The sequence below is a fragment of the Pholcus phalangioides genome, unplaced genomic scaffold (assembly GCF_987345545.1).
Source record: "Pholcus phalangioides strain wild (caught in Gottingen) unplaced genomic scaffold, Ppha-v1.0 ptg000001l_1, whole genome shotgun sequence".
In the NCBI taxonomy this organism is placed as follows: Eukaryota; Metazoa; Arthropoda; class Arachnida; order Araneae; family Pholcidae; genus Pholcus; species Pholcus phalangioides.
In genome coordinates this window covers 5,318,577-5,335,584 of record NW_028301594.1, presented here as the reverse complement: position 1 = coordinate 5,335,584, position 17,008 = coordinate 5,318,577, and the positions used below count along the sequence as shown (strand labels likewise).

At 40.4% G+C, this 17,008-nt stretch overlaps 1 protein-coding gene across 2 annotated transcripts in view; it reads left to right on the top strand.

The window, feature by feature from the left end:
• Window positions 1-17,008, top strand: part of LOC149089736 (uncharacterized) — a 109,072-nt gene that overhangs the window by 55,707 nt on the left and 36,357 nt on the right. Inside the window, exon 1 of one of the 2 annotated variants that reach the window (XM_089241741.1) lies at window positions 3,800-4,074. The exons of the other annotated variant lie outside the window; for it this stretch is intronic. Coding sequence (XP_089097867.1) covers window positions 4,029-4,074 — 46 coding nt within the window. The 5' untranslated portion in view covers window positions 3,800-4,028. Of the gene's footprint in view, window positions 1-3,799; window positions 4,075-17,008 lie in introns of those variants that run through there. 2 annotated transcript variants of the gene reach the window in all.

Below are 17,008 nucleotides of genomic sequence, written 5' to 3'. Positions count from 1 at the left end.
AAAAATTATGCGTATGAAAACTCTTGGGAAGGGAATCTTTGTAAAAGCTGTTGGGAGTGACCTGGAAATGAAAAGTGTTCAGGAAAAATGTAAAATACTAGGCAGAAGTCAGGAGAAGAAATCTGCGAAGAAAGAAAAAAAAAAGAGAACTTCAGTTAAACTAGTTTTTCCTTAAGTTTTTTTAACTTAAGAAAAAAACATTAGTGAGGTTAAGATTTTGGATTATGTTTCTTTCTTCAAGATTTTTGGCCAGGGTTTTTTGATGTTTAGGGTTCGGGATATTTCAGTTTTAGTCAAGGAAAGTTCAAGAAAATTTTTGAGTGTCAGGGAAAATCAGGAAAATGTTTTTAGTATTGATCAGGGGAAGTCGGGAAAATGAGGAAGCCGATTTGTTGAAAAACCCTGTCTTATTGAAAGGTAAATTTTTTTCGAAAACGAATCATGTCCATTCTGAGAGAGGCCTTTTAGCTGTGTGTAAAATGCTCCTCCCATTCTTTGCTAGAACGTCATTTCAAGTTACTCAACTGGCTTGGGTATACTGTATTTGCGTGTTGGTCAGTGTATATGAGTTTCCACAGTTGAAGGCCGATCGAAATGACGCACAATAGAAAATTATTATAACAGATATTGAAAGTTAATTGCGAATCGCGATAACTTTGTTTTCGGGGGGGGGGGGAATGTTTACGATGAGAAGAGAAAAAAGAAAAACGAATCTCGAATTTTCCGCATGTTCTCTTCCCGTTGGCGTATCATCAGTCTGGCAAGTCATTAAATGCCAACTTGTCGAAAATGACGCTGTGCTTTGTGTCTTTTTTTTTTCCCCCATCCACTTCCCTAAAGAGGTTTAGCATTTCCACCAGTCATGTAATCCACACTGTTTTGTATTGTCTACTCGTTCCTGTCTGTATCTACAAAAACTTCTCGCCAAGCTCGGGGGTTGTTTCTGTGCTTGTTGAAATCAGTGCACGCTGCTTTATGTAATCACATCGGGACGGGTTATCTGATAGCAATAACCGATTGATAATTAGCTATATCCGAAAAAATGCTGATTGTGAGTACGATGACCATATTTCCACACATGGTCGAGCGGGAGGTTGGAAACGAAACAACTCCATTTTTCTTTGTCATATATCAGATTTCAAAATCTTAAATCATTCATTTTTTTCAATTATTTTAAAATTCCTAATTATTATTTTAGATTCCCCCAAATTGTGAGGTGTTAGAATGGTATTGTCTAATGTTTATAACAAATTACAATACTTTTTATAATGTACGGCACGTTCCATGGATTCCCTTGGGAAAGTCTTCCGGTCGAGGAACCGTGAATGTGGTCACTTGAAAGAAACTGACCATGAACTTTCTTTCTTTTCTTTCTAACCGAGCACAACTCGGGTCTATGACCATGAACTGAAGAAAGGAACTTCTTTTAACCTTACACATACCTTCACTGTAAGAAAGAAATTGCAACAGAGCGGTTAGTTACACCAGTGTTCTTAACCGGGGGTGCGGTAGAGCATTTTCGGTGGTGCCAGGTAGGGAAAAAAAAACAGGTTGACTTATTATTCAGAAAAATTTAAATGATGAGAGAAATTGAATCTTCCGATTCTACATAAAACATGAATTATACAGACATTTTGACACCTTATCTTTTGACTTTCGCTTGTAGAAAATATATCTCATGAAATTTTCGCGTGCATAAGTTGCTTTTTCGGCTTGCGTTCGTACTTGTTTTCCATTTCGGTTGAGAAAAAACACTGTACTTGAAATATTTTGCGGTTTTTTAGCATGCTGCGCTTATAGTGAACATGACTCACGAAAAACTCAAGAAAATTTAATGTGTCAAAAAATACACCTGTACCAGTTTTGAGAATGGCAATGCAATACTTCACACACAAACACGCACGCACACCTACCTCTTGTGAGGCAAAAAAAATTTTGCACGTTCCCTTACACGTTTCTTTTTTCAGTATTTGCTGAGATATTTGAATTCAAAAATTTGGAGAGAACAGCATAAATAAGGGAGGAGCGTTGTCCGTTAGTTTATGCTGTTCTTTCCCAACTTTTCTCGGATTTTTGTATTCAGATATATCACGTTTTTTGTTTCCTCAGAAGAGACAGGGCAACAACTTTCCTCTCATTGGGGGTTTTTTTTTTAAACGGCGTTCATATAAAAATTTAGATTTTTTTTACTTTGTGAAGTAGTGTATTTTCATTCTCAAAACTGGTACAGGATGATTTTTTTAACACATTCTGAGAATTCTTTAAATTGGGACCATTTCTCTATGGCGACCGCTTGATGAGATAAAGGCATGGCCCCCACATTCTGGAGCGGGGCCCCTAGGATGGGACCTTTGGCGGGCCCCCAGACCAGACTTTTCACGGATCCCTTTATAGTGAATTTATTTCATGAAAAAATAAAAAAATGATGAGATTCGTCCAGAGCCCTGTCAGCCTCCCCATGGTGGGGGGCCAGGGATAAAGGCTCAGGGAAGAGGCTTATAATCCCAACTTGACTTACAGGATACTCTGTATATTGTTGTACCGACTGGAATCAATGAGTGAAGAACAAATTCATTGTAACTTTTTCCCCCAAACCCGGAAGATGTTGAAAAACTAAAAAAAAAATAGTTTTTTTAATTTACTAAAAAGAAGTCAAAATTGAATTTTAATAGCAGCTGAAAAAGGAATTAAACAATAAGTAAAAGAGTTTGTGAAAATTAATTAATGTAATTTATTACAGAAAGCAAACAATTACGAATAGAAAACTGATTATCCAAGGGCAGTGCGGGAAGGTAAGTCGTATTGCACTGGGAAGGGGGGGGGGGAGAGAATGGAAAAAAGGTTACAAATCACTCGGTTACATGTATATGGATCATAGCGGCTATGACGGCCCGATTAGGGCTATCTCAACATAATCATTTGTGGGCGGGGAGGCCCCGGGCAGTATGATTTTACTGAGGCTAACTGGCTAGAAATGCGTGCCTACCAATTTACATGCTCACTGTCGAAAGTTTTAAATAGAGCTAATTTTCATGAGCCCCCTCCCCTGCACTTGAGGAACTCCGGCCGTTCCCGGATGGTCTCTCTCCCCCCCATTCAGTGGGCCTGAATCGGTGCCGTCTTAAGGCATGGGCCCCACCCGGGCACGACCCAGGGGCCCTCAAGCGTAGATAGAGCCTGACTAAAATGAGATTTGGTTGGAATTTTCGGGAATTTGTTTGGTAAGGGCCTGAGAAGGATCAATTGGGCCGGTTGCCCATGATACTCTTAAGACGGCCCTGGGCCTGATTAAGGCATTGTGAACCTGAGTACGGAAATGTTTGTCAATAAGGGAGCCTTCAGGCCTCCTATATTAGTCTTGCAGATTCATAACGATAACTTATAGGGAGAAATAATACGCTAGAAACAAAAACTTCCCACAAAAAAAAGATAATATAAATCGAAGTTCTGATCACACACTGAAACGCATTTTTCCCCATGTTACGATATTGATTCGTTCCGTACTTTGCGGAATGATAGCAATACCCGAATGAGATAACATCATCCGTGATTCTTATAAGCGGCGTCTGCTATCATAAAGAAAAAAAATGAACACTGAATAAACTTGGCGACGGACCGGCAACCCTTACAGAAATATCCTCCTCCTATTGGCGGGTTTTTTTTTTCCTCCTCTCATCCTCGCGAGAAGTTTTTCCATCTCTCTCTCTCTCTTCTCTCCCTCCCGTTTTTTTTTGGGGAACTTGCAGAGTTGTTGCTGCTGCTGCTTTGATTTAGCAGCCAGTGTCGGGATGTTGCGGCTGTGAAGCGGTTGTTTTCCATGTTTGTCCGCGTGAATGTGTGTTGTGTGTGTGGTTTTCTCTAAAAGTGCGCGCACTTTCGCTCTCCCACAGGTGGTTTTTTTGATTTTATTTGAAAAAACTGCTTCACATTATTTATAACTTTTTCTTTTTTGCTGAATATTGCACGGTGACGAGTGGATTTATTTGGTCATCTGTGCGAGTTGTGCGGTGGTGGTGGTGGTCGTTGCCATGATACCCGAAACGGTGATGGCGAGCGGATCCAGAAACATCTCAGGTAAGTCCGAGTTGTTTTGTGAAGGTCCCTTTTTTTTTTTTCCTTGCGTCGTTTCGTGATGATGATGAAAGACTGTGACTTCCCGGAAACCCGAGCGTGTTGAGCAATGCTGCTGTGTCTGTGCCGTGCTCTCGCTCGCACCAGTGGCTGCTATGTGGTTGCCGTGATGGTGGTGGGCCCTTTATTTTCCCTCTCTTGAGGGTTTCCTCCTGGTTTCCAAGCGTTTTTTTTTAATGAATTATTATTGGTATAGCCTGTATATTAAAGAGAAAATCCTCGATGTTTTTTTTAAGGGATACTTCCTCCGTTGGTTTGGTGGAAGGGGGTGAGGGTGGGTGGGGAAATGAGCATCATATCTATGCACGGTGTTTTTTAAACAAATTCTGTAAATCCTTCGAAAGATGGAAGCCCTTTAAACGACCAAAGAAAAACTTCTGTTGATGTTTAGATTATTATGCATTGCCTCGGATCTCATTTTACGAGAAATTTGAACTTGTTTGTGGGGCCTCTTGAAAAATGACGTTCAGAGAAGAATTGAGTTCGTGAAAAATGAATCGCGGCACTTGAAATTACAAATTTGGGGAATTTCGCTTACCTTTGAAGTGAAGGGAATTATTTAAATTGGAGGGGGAAAAAAAGTCTTTGGGTTCTTTTAAGGTAACCTTTATCAGAAACAAACGATCGTGGGACTTTTGCTTCCCACCATCTAAGACAGTAGTTCTCAAATTAAGCGTTGCGGCTCCTAAGGCGTCACCATGCACCCCCCCCCCCATCGGCAACCTTTTTCAGGGGCGATAATGATCTACGTCTGATCGGTTTTTGAAGTGGTTGTTAGACTATTCGAGGGAGTCGCTGACACTAGGTGACTGAGGCAAAGGAGCCACGATAGACAAAAGTACTGCTAAGATATAGAGCAGCGATATAGAACACCCCTTTTCAGGAAGGCTTGAAATACTGTATAATGAAGTGTAGCTTTTTTTTTTTTAATCGAAATGAGCTTGTAAAACATTAAATTGTAGTATGTGGATGTAAATCAAATTTTCCAATTATATGTCAGTTAATGGGAGGTTTAAGACTTTGATGATCGCAACTGCCATCAGATTGAGAGATAGTAAAACAAAATTCGTAGTTTTTCCTCAAATCATCCACAACTGGCAAAATGCCCAACATGGTGGCTGAAAAAAAAATGGCCATAAAAACTGTAAGCGTCACGTATAACTAAAATATAACAGCCCATAATAAGAGCAATTATCGCAAAAATACAAATACACACACGTAAAATAAAACTAATAAGAAACTAATGATTATGGTTAATATAAAATACACTGTCCATAAAAAATTATAGTTGTCTTATATTTCTAAGTATGGATATGTATAGCTTCTCGATTCATCCCGTTATAATCATCGTTTTTTTTCTTCTTTCTTCGAACCTTTAATACTTTGATAATTGCAACTGCCATTCAAAACACAGATTCGGGCTGTACTTGAACGAAAATTATCACCGTGTTTCTCAATTTACTTAATTAATCGCTCCTTTTCAGTAAATCCTCTCAAAATACAATAAAATCTCTGTAATCAGTTATTGCCCCCCCCCCCCCCGTGTTCCTCAAGAATATGGCCCTTTGGAGAGGTGGTCGCTTCATGGAGGGGAAATAATGCGTAAGAAAAATAATTTCCACCAGGAAAAGTTTTATGCATTGTTACTTCTTCTGAGATGTCACTAGGGGGGGGGGGGGGATAGCGCACTTTTTTGTTAGTCTAGAATTTTCCCCTTTGGCAGTATGGTCTTAACGCATGGGGCCCGGGAACCTTACAGATAATGAGATAAAGTCGAGGAGCAGCATACATGCAAATTTGCCTGATAGGTAGTGCGGTCTTAAGGCGTGGGCTCATCCGGGTTTCAAGAGAAGAGAGGGCCTCACAAAAGACATCTGGTGGAAATTTTCAAGAATTTGTCTGGTAGAAGAACCTCAGAAAAATCAGTTGGCCCGGGGAGGGTGGGGAGGGGGGGCACGGGGCTCTTAAGATGGCTCTACCCTTTGGTTGCCTTGAATTAGTTCACCTTAGTATTGAGGGGCAGATTTTTAGAGCAGGGGTGCAAGAGCTGCGCCAATTGCGCCGAAACGGTTCTCTTGCTACACGGTGCGCCAAGGTGCCGAATCCCTGCGCATTTGCGCCAATTCTTGTTTGTGGTTCGCGGAGGTACCGCTAATGCCCTGTAGTACGTCAAATACCCTTAATTTAGGAAGAAGGCGCATGAAATTGTTGTTCACGGGACGCGTTCTTTCCGAGATACGGGGGGAGATTTTTTTTTTCACTTCCCATCATCTACCACAATCGCGTTATCTCGTGACCTTGGAAAGTAGTTATACTACCTTGAAGTATAAAGTCCTGTACTGTTATTGGTATAACCGGCGTTCTATCAAAGTCCCTTAATAAATATGCCAAATTTTCCGATTTCGGAGACCGTTTTTTCTCCTGCTGGTTATAGGCTATATGCTGAAAATAACGGTAATTTCGCGGCTGTCAACCTGCGTTCAAAGACGGCATACATCGAAAAGGTGATTGGTTTACTCGTTTAAATTACCGAAATTTTTCGGAGATCGTTGGGAAAAAATAGAATCTGTAAAAACTCCAGCAAAAATATTCATAGTTTTGTCATCTAGCCACTATGCGGTCGTGTGGTTATCGTCAGCTGTTGCCGATTGTAACAATTTCACATCGCGAAAATCCGGATTTGGCGAACGAGGCCGGCTCGAGGGAAAAAAATCTCTACCCATGCAGAACCTTTTTTTTGGCGCTACTGACCACATGTTTTTGGTCGACAAACCTTTTTTCACCCTTTCAACTCCATTTGGCACCCCTCCTTGAGCGGCGCCCACTATGGCCGCACGGTCCGCCACTGCATTGATGGGGGAGGAGCATGCTCACAATAGTCAGAGTTTGTACTAGGAGCATGCTCATTTTACATAACTCCTGCGAGATACCTAATATATATTAATGTCCTACCTTTCCAAACATGTGATAGAATGAAATATTTGCACCCTTTCTTGTTTTTCATACTCCATCTCGTGCATTGCTGGGATGGTAGATTACTCCCTCACGTATTGCTGAGAGGTTGTTTAACATTGTATCACCAACAGAACTATTGATTATGTGTGATGAATGGGTTGCACTACAATCCAAACAATTATAAGAAGTGAAATCAGTTCAGAGAATAGATAGATAGATATTGGGCAGACATATTCAAACTTTGTAACTTTGAAAGCTGCCCAAAGTTCAAAATTTTGCCAGTTTTGGTGAAGACTTTTTTATCTTCAGCATATGGTAACACAGATAGTGAAAAAGAGTTCATTGTTAACAAATAAATAAAAGTCTGTTCAAACATTGAAAAATCTGTCCATGCAATGCTTTAATGTTTAATGGAATAAGACATACAAAATCTTATGTTCAAGGGCATAAAAAATAGTCATGAGATGCTGTACTTCGGAAAGCGAATCGTGATTCGTAATCTATTAACATGCTATTAGGTTGAGAAATTCTTTAAGTAAATAAGGTATTTATATTTTTCTCGTTTTTTGCATTTTGATTTTAAATTTAATAATTCCTTTAAATTCTGTGAGAAGCCTATTTTATTTTTCCCGGAAACTCTTATTATATTCTGCACACACTTTTTTTGCTATATCAGGAGGAATAAGATTTTGGTGTTCAAGCAGCAGAAATTCTTGCTCCCTAGGTTTTCAGTATGCATGTTGCTTAATTTGAAAAGAGTAATAATTTTTATTCGTCATTCGTCGTTTTATTAATGACAGAAAATATTATTCAGAAAAAATTAAAATGGATTTTAATTTGTGAAGGAAATTTATTTAGAATTATTTGTTCCAACCATTTTTGGCAAAACTTTTGGAATTTCACAGAAAAATTACTCCTTATATTGCAGATATAGTTCGTGTTTAGTTCTGCTCCATTTTCAAAATTTCTGCTCCAAAAATGAAATTTGCTGCTCCGAAATGGATGAGGGGCACTTGCACCCCTGTTAGAGAAACGGAATTTGTCCCTCTTATAGATAAGTTTCACTTTATTAGAATGAAAGTATAAGAATTTTGAGAACTCTCTATTTTTAGCTTTTTTTAAAAGTATAAAATGCCGCATTTCTGATGAAACTAGTCGTCGCCGAGATCAATGATTCATTCTATCAGTGCAGGTATCTTTATCCGGATGCTTCTGAAATATTCATTTTCAATTTCACGCTCTTGAAATCGTTCATCGGCATTCTACAAAAGAAACCTTTTGCAGTGGAATCTGTCCATCAGTGCTTTAACAAATCGAAATAATACTTAGGCTCCACGCGAATTTTTGAAGCTTGACTTATATATTCAAGAAAAATTGTCTTAAATAAGCGAAATATCCTAAATAGTCTTCCCCCTTTTAGCCTTTCGTAGGACTTGATAACTTCATCCTGTGTTAAATGAAATGACTTTCTGTCTTAATTAAATCAGGAAATTTCGTGTCGTCCTTAGCAATTTGTGACTAGTATTTGCAAATTTGGTATCAATTTAGCAATCATTTTCGGAAAATTTTAGACGCCAGTACCGATTTTCTAGTCACCGCGGTGACCTGGTGCCTATGATTTGTCAAGCCGTAATCTCGATAACATACTTCGATAATGGGACTGAAAATTTTGTCCACTTTGTTGGGGGGGGGGGGTTGTCCGTTAATATACAGGGTGTCCTGTAAGTCCTAATTCGGCCTTTATCTCATCAACCGTTCGTCATAGAGGTACGGTTCTAATTTAAAAAAATTTTCAAAATACGCAAAAAAATCACTCCATACCAGTTTGGCAGTGAAAATACAACGTGTAAGTAAATGAAAAAGTTTTTCTCCGACCCCCCCCCCCCCCCCCCACTGTTGCCCTGTTTCTTTTGAGGTCAAAGTTTCGAAGTGCAATATTCGCTGAGATATTCGAATTCAAAAATTACGATAAAAGAATAGCTTAAACTAACGGACAAGCTAATTATGCTTTTCTTTCCTCTTTTTCCCCACAATTTTTGAATTCGAATATCTCAGTGAATATTGCACTTAGAAACGTGGTAATGTTTTTGCTGGCATCAGAAGAGAGACAGGTTCAACAATAACTTCCGAATTGGGATTTTTTTTTTAGTACAGGCGTGACGAAATAAAAATGTAAAAATAATTTTTTTAAAACTCTTAAAACTGACACGGAATGATTTATTTCTGAACGAATTTTTTTCAAATTGAAACCATACCTCCACGACGAACGGTTGATGACATGGGGGCCGAATTAGGACTTACAGGACAATCTTCAAAAGTGTCCGTTAATAAGGAGTGCTCGTTATTGTGGCTCCAGTGTATTGGATTCATAAATATATTATAACCATGTTAATCTTATGTCTATGATTGGATTGCTCCCATTCCGTTCATAGGCGGAGAGAGACTTGGAAGTCGGGGGGGGGGGAGTGCATGGTCATTATTTCTGGAGGGGGCAAGATGATGATGATGTCAGTTCATATATACATTACATCAGTCGACTCCACCTTTGACGTTGGGGGCAATGCCCCCCTCCCCCGTATCTCCGCCCATGATCCCATTCATCTTCAAGAATTCACATGATGCTAGCGGGAATTCCAGTATGTGTCAGCGTTGGCATCTAGGTGCTCTTCTGATACTGCCTACAAACAGGGCCGTCTAAAGAACATCATGTATTCCCGGGCCAAGAGATTTTTCTGAGGCCCTACCTGGAAAATTCTCGAAAAATTCAACTACTTCTCGATTTCCTCAGGCCCCTCTTTTCTTGAGACACCCGGTGGCCCGGTTGGGCCCATGCGTCAAGACTGCACTACCTACAAATAGTGATCCCGTCTCCAAAGAAAAAAAAATTATTTTCTGTATGTTAAGTATATATTAATCGTTAATTAGTGAAGGATCCTAAAATATTCCCCGGTTGTGTAATGGAGAGTTTTCTTCTTCTTTATACTTCCTTCCAAGAAGTTTTTGCTGAAAGTAACCAAAGCGTAACATTTCATGTACCTTTTTTTTTGTTCTCAGTTCTTGAGGAACGCATTTAATACGTGCTTTACCGGATTACGTCATTTACTTCCTTGTGTTTGTGTTTGGTGTACGCACACACATACAAACGACTCTTTAGTGGACCCATTGATGCACACACACATATACGACCGAGAGAGAACTTCATGCACGGTTACGAATGCCCGCTTCATGGGTATCTAAGGCTCTTTTATTTAATTTTCGATTTATTTTTAACCAGACCTGTGCCATCCTGAATCGGATGATTATATCGGAAGAGAAGCGCCACCGGTTGCCGCCGCGTATTTGTTTTCTTCTGCAGTGTATATCCGTGGGTTTTAAGATTGCATTATTTCGTGAAATAATCATCTCATTGAAGATCTTATTTTTAAACCTGTTTTCACCAATGGACAGTTTTTTTGGTGACGTCCTCGGTTTAATAGTGTCAGGTGTTTTTCTCTCTTTTGATATAGCCTCCTCCTCCTCCTTTTTTTGACGCTGATGCGATTCTTTCAGTTTCAGTCGTTCGTCAGCGTTTTGTCAACGCCCTACATCCCATGATGTAGATTCGAAGGTGGGGTTGCCAAGTTTGGTGTTGGAATTGGCGAGAATTTATGACCCCCTTTTTTTTGTCTTCAAGCATTCCGGACTTCGATGCAAGTTCTCATTAAATTTGAAGATTAAAAAAATGCACTAGGGGTTTCGATATGCTCCGCATAAGAGTGGTCTAAAGCACAAGGGGGTTTATAAGTGTTAAGTATATGTTTTTTAAAATACCTTGTGCTACAAACACCTGATATATTTATCTGGTGTTTATCGGTGCTCCTGCTGACTAGTGCCTTAGACACGTGTTAATTGAGGACTTTGAAGAGTTGAGATACGCGTGAGCGAAACTAATGTTCGAGACAGGGGCGTCGGAAGTGTTTCAGACCTGTGGGTGCTCGGATTGAGCTAAAAAGAAAATGTTAACTAATTCTGAGGATGCTCTATCCCGCGTTACAAAACACTGATTTTAGTGGGGGAGGAGCACTCCACGGTGGTTTATCGGTAAATATTTTTTGCATTTGTGTTTCCAAAATATTATGGGGCCCTGGATGCTCTAGTTTTGTTTATGAGAATCAGACCCGGTGGGTGCTGTATGTTTCATGCTTAAAAAAATCATTTTGATTTGTTATTTATAGCTGCTTTCTTACTTAGACTTAATGACGAGAGTAAAAGCCGGACATGGCTTTGGCCAGAATTACACTATAAAAGTTTGATAAAATAACTTTTAATGTGTAATCCCGTGTAAATTTCAACTCTCGGCAGCAGGGTTGGAACTAGATACTTGGTCAGCCCGACAATCATGCGTTTGTGGCACATACACACCCCTCTCTCTGAAATGTTCAGTGAACGGTTAAAGTGTATATTTGCCCTCTCCTTGGTCCCGCGCCCGTTCCAGACCCACATGCACACCTCTAGTTGCAGCTATGTTCTACATACATACATGCCCCCCCCCCCCGCAAGAGAGAAGATGGCAGGCATCAAGTCTAGTGGTGGCCCTTGGTTCGGGGGAGGGGTCAGAATTGTTTTAGACATGAAGGTGCTTGTGTTTTTCTTCGTATAGAATATTCTTTCTTTCAAACTGAGCATAATTCTGGTCTATGAGGGGGGGGGGGGTGCAATTTACTACCGATTGAATTGTGTCGGAAGTATACATGTGTGCGTAACAGTCTGATTGCGTATTTAGTGTTGTGCATGAATGGTGCGCCTGTTTCTCAAACTATGATTGAATATTTGTACCGTTGTAAGTCTTTTTCTTTCTGTGGCAAGTTTTTTTGACGGAGAGATCGGCTCTCATTCACGCCTCGTAACATTCCGATTTTTTGAATGGATTATGAGGGCTCTCGAGCACACTTCACAAAAAGCTGCTCATGCTAGAGTACCCACACCATCCCCAGTATCGACGACACTGCCGTGATCTATGGTTTTTTTTCAGATATTTTTTCCTTAAAAATTTACAAAAACAATCAATTTAGTGGCCGCTGTAAAATATCAGGCTGATGGACCCCCCCCCCCCCCCCGACTTAACATAAGGTGAAGAGACCTTTCTGCCGATGTGTTTCTTAATGAAGTTTAATCAAGGTTGGATTAAGTGAATGCTCTACTTTGGAATAACACGGGGGCCGTAACTAGAATTTTTGCCGCCCCAACAACTTTAAAATTCGATAATTTTGTAATGGTGTTCATTGTTCCCACCTAAAACTGCCGCCCCCAGCACAATTGACCCCCCCTCCCTCCACTCTAGTTACGGCCGTGACATCGGGTATGACTAAAGCCTCCGAACATGGAGGATTTAGTAGTGTAGGAGGCTTTGTTATAAGGCGCGTTTCATGTTCGAAAATTTTGAAAAAACTTTTCAATATTTTAGCAAACAATTTTTGTGGAATAACCACTCTACTTCCCTGAACTGCACTGCTGTGGATTTGTGATAACTACTTTTATCACCATTTTACTCCCCATCCAGAAAAGAGTTCTATGATACCATTTCATGAGAGAGAGTGAGGGGGGGGGGCTATGTGTGTGCATTGGATGATAAAAACTTGGTGCTCGGTTTGAGCGGGATTCCACAGATTCAACAACACAAAAGGGTGACCTTCTCTTTGAAAAAAAGAAAAGTTTCTCCTTTACAACCCTCCCGTTTAGGATGGTGAAAGTACGTACTAGGATGTTGAGGGAGGGAAGAAAGGAAGCAAGTTTTTATAAAATAAGAAGAGAGAGAGAGAGAGACCCTTGCTTCTTTTCTTTACCCCAACAAGAAAGGACCTCCTTCCTTTTTTCTTCCCTCCAATCCGTTCCAACCGAGAGATCTTGCAGTGTTTGTGGCGTCCCAGAGAAAAAGATTAGCAATTTTTACTTTTTTTTCTTTTCTTTTCGTCTGCCTTTCTACTCTTCGTCATCCCTGAAGAGAGCAACTTCGTACATATCAGTCAGTGTCTCTCTCTTTTCTTGGATCTTGTTTTTTCTTTTCTCTAGCAGCTGGTCCGAGATCTTGAAACAAGCACTAGCAGGTTTGTGCAGTTGTTTGGAGCTAGTGAGGAGGTGGTAGTGGTTGTCTCTCTCTCTCTCTCACATTCTCTCCTTTTAGGTATATTTCCTCTTATTTGATTGTTATGATGCAGTTGCCATTTTTGACTGCTGATTAGTAAGTGTGAGTCAGAAGCCCTGGGGATTCTCAGGAATCCCCCTCCGCCTTTGTTGCATCTTCAGATAACCATTTAAGTCTATATGAAGGGAGAGGAAAGACTGACATTAAAGTAGAGGCTAGGACTGGAAGAAAATATTAGGGGGGGGGGAAGCTGAAAGTTGCCATTTGTCCCGTATATACCGGACTTGAGCCATTTTGGGGGGGGGGGGGAAAGGAGTGCGTTGCATTGTTTGTTCATTAATGGGAGGCTTAAACAGCCTCAGAGCCCAGGTTTCAGCACCTATGTTGAAACTATTTTTTGTTCAGTCTTCTATATTAAGGATCTCCAACCTGTTGCTCGTGAACTCGTTTTAGCAACTTCCAATTTCCTAATGAAATGGAAAATTACATTCATAGACTTGGTTCGAAAAATAGATGCGAAAAAATGTAATGCTACTGTTTTTAAGTTGTTTAAGCGTCCAAGTCTTGTCTGAATCTTTTTAAAACGTGACTATCTTGTTAAAATTCAAAATAAAGAACAGCTTTGTGCGAGTAACAACAGTAGGAAGAAAATTTTGTTTTTTGAAAGCTCTCTGGGTTCCGTGGCGTTTGATCATGCGGGAACTCCCAAAATAAAATCTGTCACGAAACCCAGGTGTTCCGCGGAGCACAGGTTGGAAACCTATGGCATAAACTATAGTTGAGTAGTAGTTGTTCTCAACTTTTGGAAACCCACGGCCTTTTTTTGCAACTGTAACCGACGGTTGAGAAACACGGGATCATATAGGTTCTCGTGGGAAGGCCCGTACATCGATTTTCTAACCCTGTCAGAGCTCAAATAGCATCAGCTTCCACTGGTAGTGATGTGCAGGCCTACTGTGAAACCATACTTGCATCTGTCATCATGAATACAGTCAGTTTATCAATAAGTTTTTGAATATCAGTTAAAAGATGTTAGGTGTTAAAGATGTTAGGTTTGCCACTCATATAATTTGTTCTTGATTGTTCCTCAAAGTTAGGATCAATTATTTACAGAGATGACCAGTCTCGAATCAGCCAGCTATTTTCTTGACAACCAGGAGAAGCTAATTTGAGTTTCGGGGGGAAGGGGGGGTAGTATTGATATCGGCACAAAGTTCGTTGATTGAGTATCATGGGTGGAGATACGGGGGGGGGGGGTGGCCCCCCAGCATCAAAGGTGGAGTCGACTGATCTAATGTATATATATGCATTGTCATCATCGTGCCCCCCCAGCAATAATGAACTGCCCCCCTCCCCAACAGACTTCCAAGTCTATCCCCGCCTATGGTGAGTATCCACACGTGGCTGGGATATAGTGTTTCTTTTCATAGGAATCATAAAACTCGGTCAGTGTGCTTTTCATTTTCCTGTGGAAAAACAGCTTTCGACAGCCGTAGTCATTACCGTCTTTTTAGGTATTGTTATTTACCAATGCAACGTTATAAGCTGGTTTTTTCCCCCTCCCTGGAATTACGAAATCCAGAGAATTTCACGGCTCAGCGAATGGAAATGATTGTTTTATTAGTTAAGGTCTCTCTGGAAAACACTTTCGGTGTGTATGAAAATTTCGATTTCTTTTTTCCCCGTGATCAATGGGAAACTGGACATGATTGATCTGTTTTTTTTATTTTATTTTTTCCTTCTGTATCTCAATGACGTCAGTCCGAGCGTGAAGTCATCCAGATTGTCTACTACCTGGTTATCTTTCAATTCTCTATCGGTAGATGGCGTTATATTCGGAATTGTTGATTCTGAGAAAATGGTGAGAAAAGGATGAGTAACTGTTCTGGAAAACAAGAGAAAAAAAAGCTAGTTTATCCCTTTCCACGAGTATTTTGAATCATCAATTGCTTTTTTTTTCTTCTCATGATAGGGATGCCTTCGAAGAAGAAAAGCAACCATGTTTTTTTTTTTAGCAATTCTTGACCTTTCATGTTCTCATGTTCTAGGGACTTCATCTTGTGCCAACAACATGGAGGCTTCGGATTCCTTTCCATAACAGTACATATTCAGTAATGAAAAATTATGAGTTGGTTAGATTCTGTCACAGTGGTGCGGTAGCCCGGTCGATAAGATACTCGCTAAAGTACCAAAGGATGGTTAGAGGTGTCTCGAGTTCGATACCCGGTTCGTCCTTGTCAGAAAACTTTCCTGACATAGGGGTACAACAGAAACAGCGACATGACCAGAGAAAAAATTGCTACCGCAGCGAGTTTCCCATCGAGGGGTTAGCGCGCCAACCTCTCGATGAGTATAAAAAACAAGCCTGCCGTTCGGAATCGGCAATAAATTGTAGGTCCTGGTCTAATTAGCCTTCGTGTGCAGAAAATGACCGTGGTGCGACAAAAATGATCAAATGATCTGTCACAGAATTTGCATAAGGCAGATCTAAGTCATAGTAAAACCTCTTGTGGGGGGGGGGAAGAGATTTTCCTTTCCTCGGGTAACATTTCCTTTGTACGGGGTTACTTTCCTCACCTTAAAAATCAGAGAAATGGAAAATGGCCAGGAGAAATGTAAAATATTTGGCAAACGTCAAGGAAAAGAAGGGAAAAGTATCAGAAAAAGTCAGGAAATAAAGGATGAAAGTTAGAGGAAAAAACTAACTCCAACACATTTTGAAGGTTTAGATCAGTGTTTCCCAAAGTGGGCAATATCTCCCCCTGGTGGGCGATAGAATGGGTCCAGGGGGTCGACAGAAGCTAAAAATATGACACAGGATCCTACGGGTGCGCTTGAGTCGGGGGAAGCGATGAGAGAAAAAATTTCTGAAAGGGGCGATGAAACAAAAGTTTAGAAAACTGGTTTAGATTTTGAATTACGTATATGTATTTCTTTCTTCATGATTTTCTTGTCAGACACGTGCAGGGGAAACAGATTTTTACTGGGGATTTGAAGAGGTGATTATCCTTCGGAGAGCATTCTGTTTTTACTGTATAACACTGGATAAAATACGCCCCCCCCCCCCCCCCCCCCCGCTGTTGTGAACTTAGCTTATAACGAACCTCCGGATGTAATGAACGAATTTTTTTTTTTTGTTCTCCCCCATGCAAGAGTTTCTCTCATTAGATCACATAGTGAACTAGATTTTCGGTCGTATGATAACGAGATTTAATTGTATCAGCAAACTATGAATTTTTTTTCACTATTAATTAGTATCTTTGAGAAAAAGGATCAAAATAATTATAAAGACTCGTTAGAATCTTGTTCGGATTCAGGCAGCAGAGGAGAGGGAGTGGTCCATTAATCAATATGTTCCTATATCCGTTGTATACGAAAAACTGCCTTTGATATGCTACAAAAATGAAATTAATCCAAAAGATAAGCTCTTTTAGAGCTTTTTCTCCTAGGATTTTTCTCTCTCGACCTTCCACATCATTAGGATTCTTGCCCACACCTGTATCGACTTTGTCTTGGACATGTTCTATTTTTGGCAGGGAGCCTAGAAATTTTGCAAAAGAGGGGGGGGGGGAATACACTCTTTTTGCTGTAAGTATCGAGGCAAGCGTTACTGAAAACACCTCTTCCTCCTCTTTTGTTGTGTGTACGTATATTACACGCGAGTAATTCCCATTGATTTCTCGTGTGCCCCCCCCCCCCCCTCATGTCACCTATCTGATCTCCCATCGAAAATATCAATCCCAGTTCTGGCTCCCAACTCTCACTGCTCTTCTCGTCGTGGCCACGTTTATGGCGAAAAAA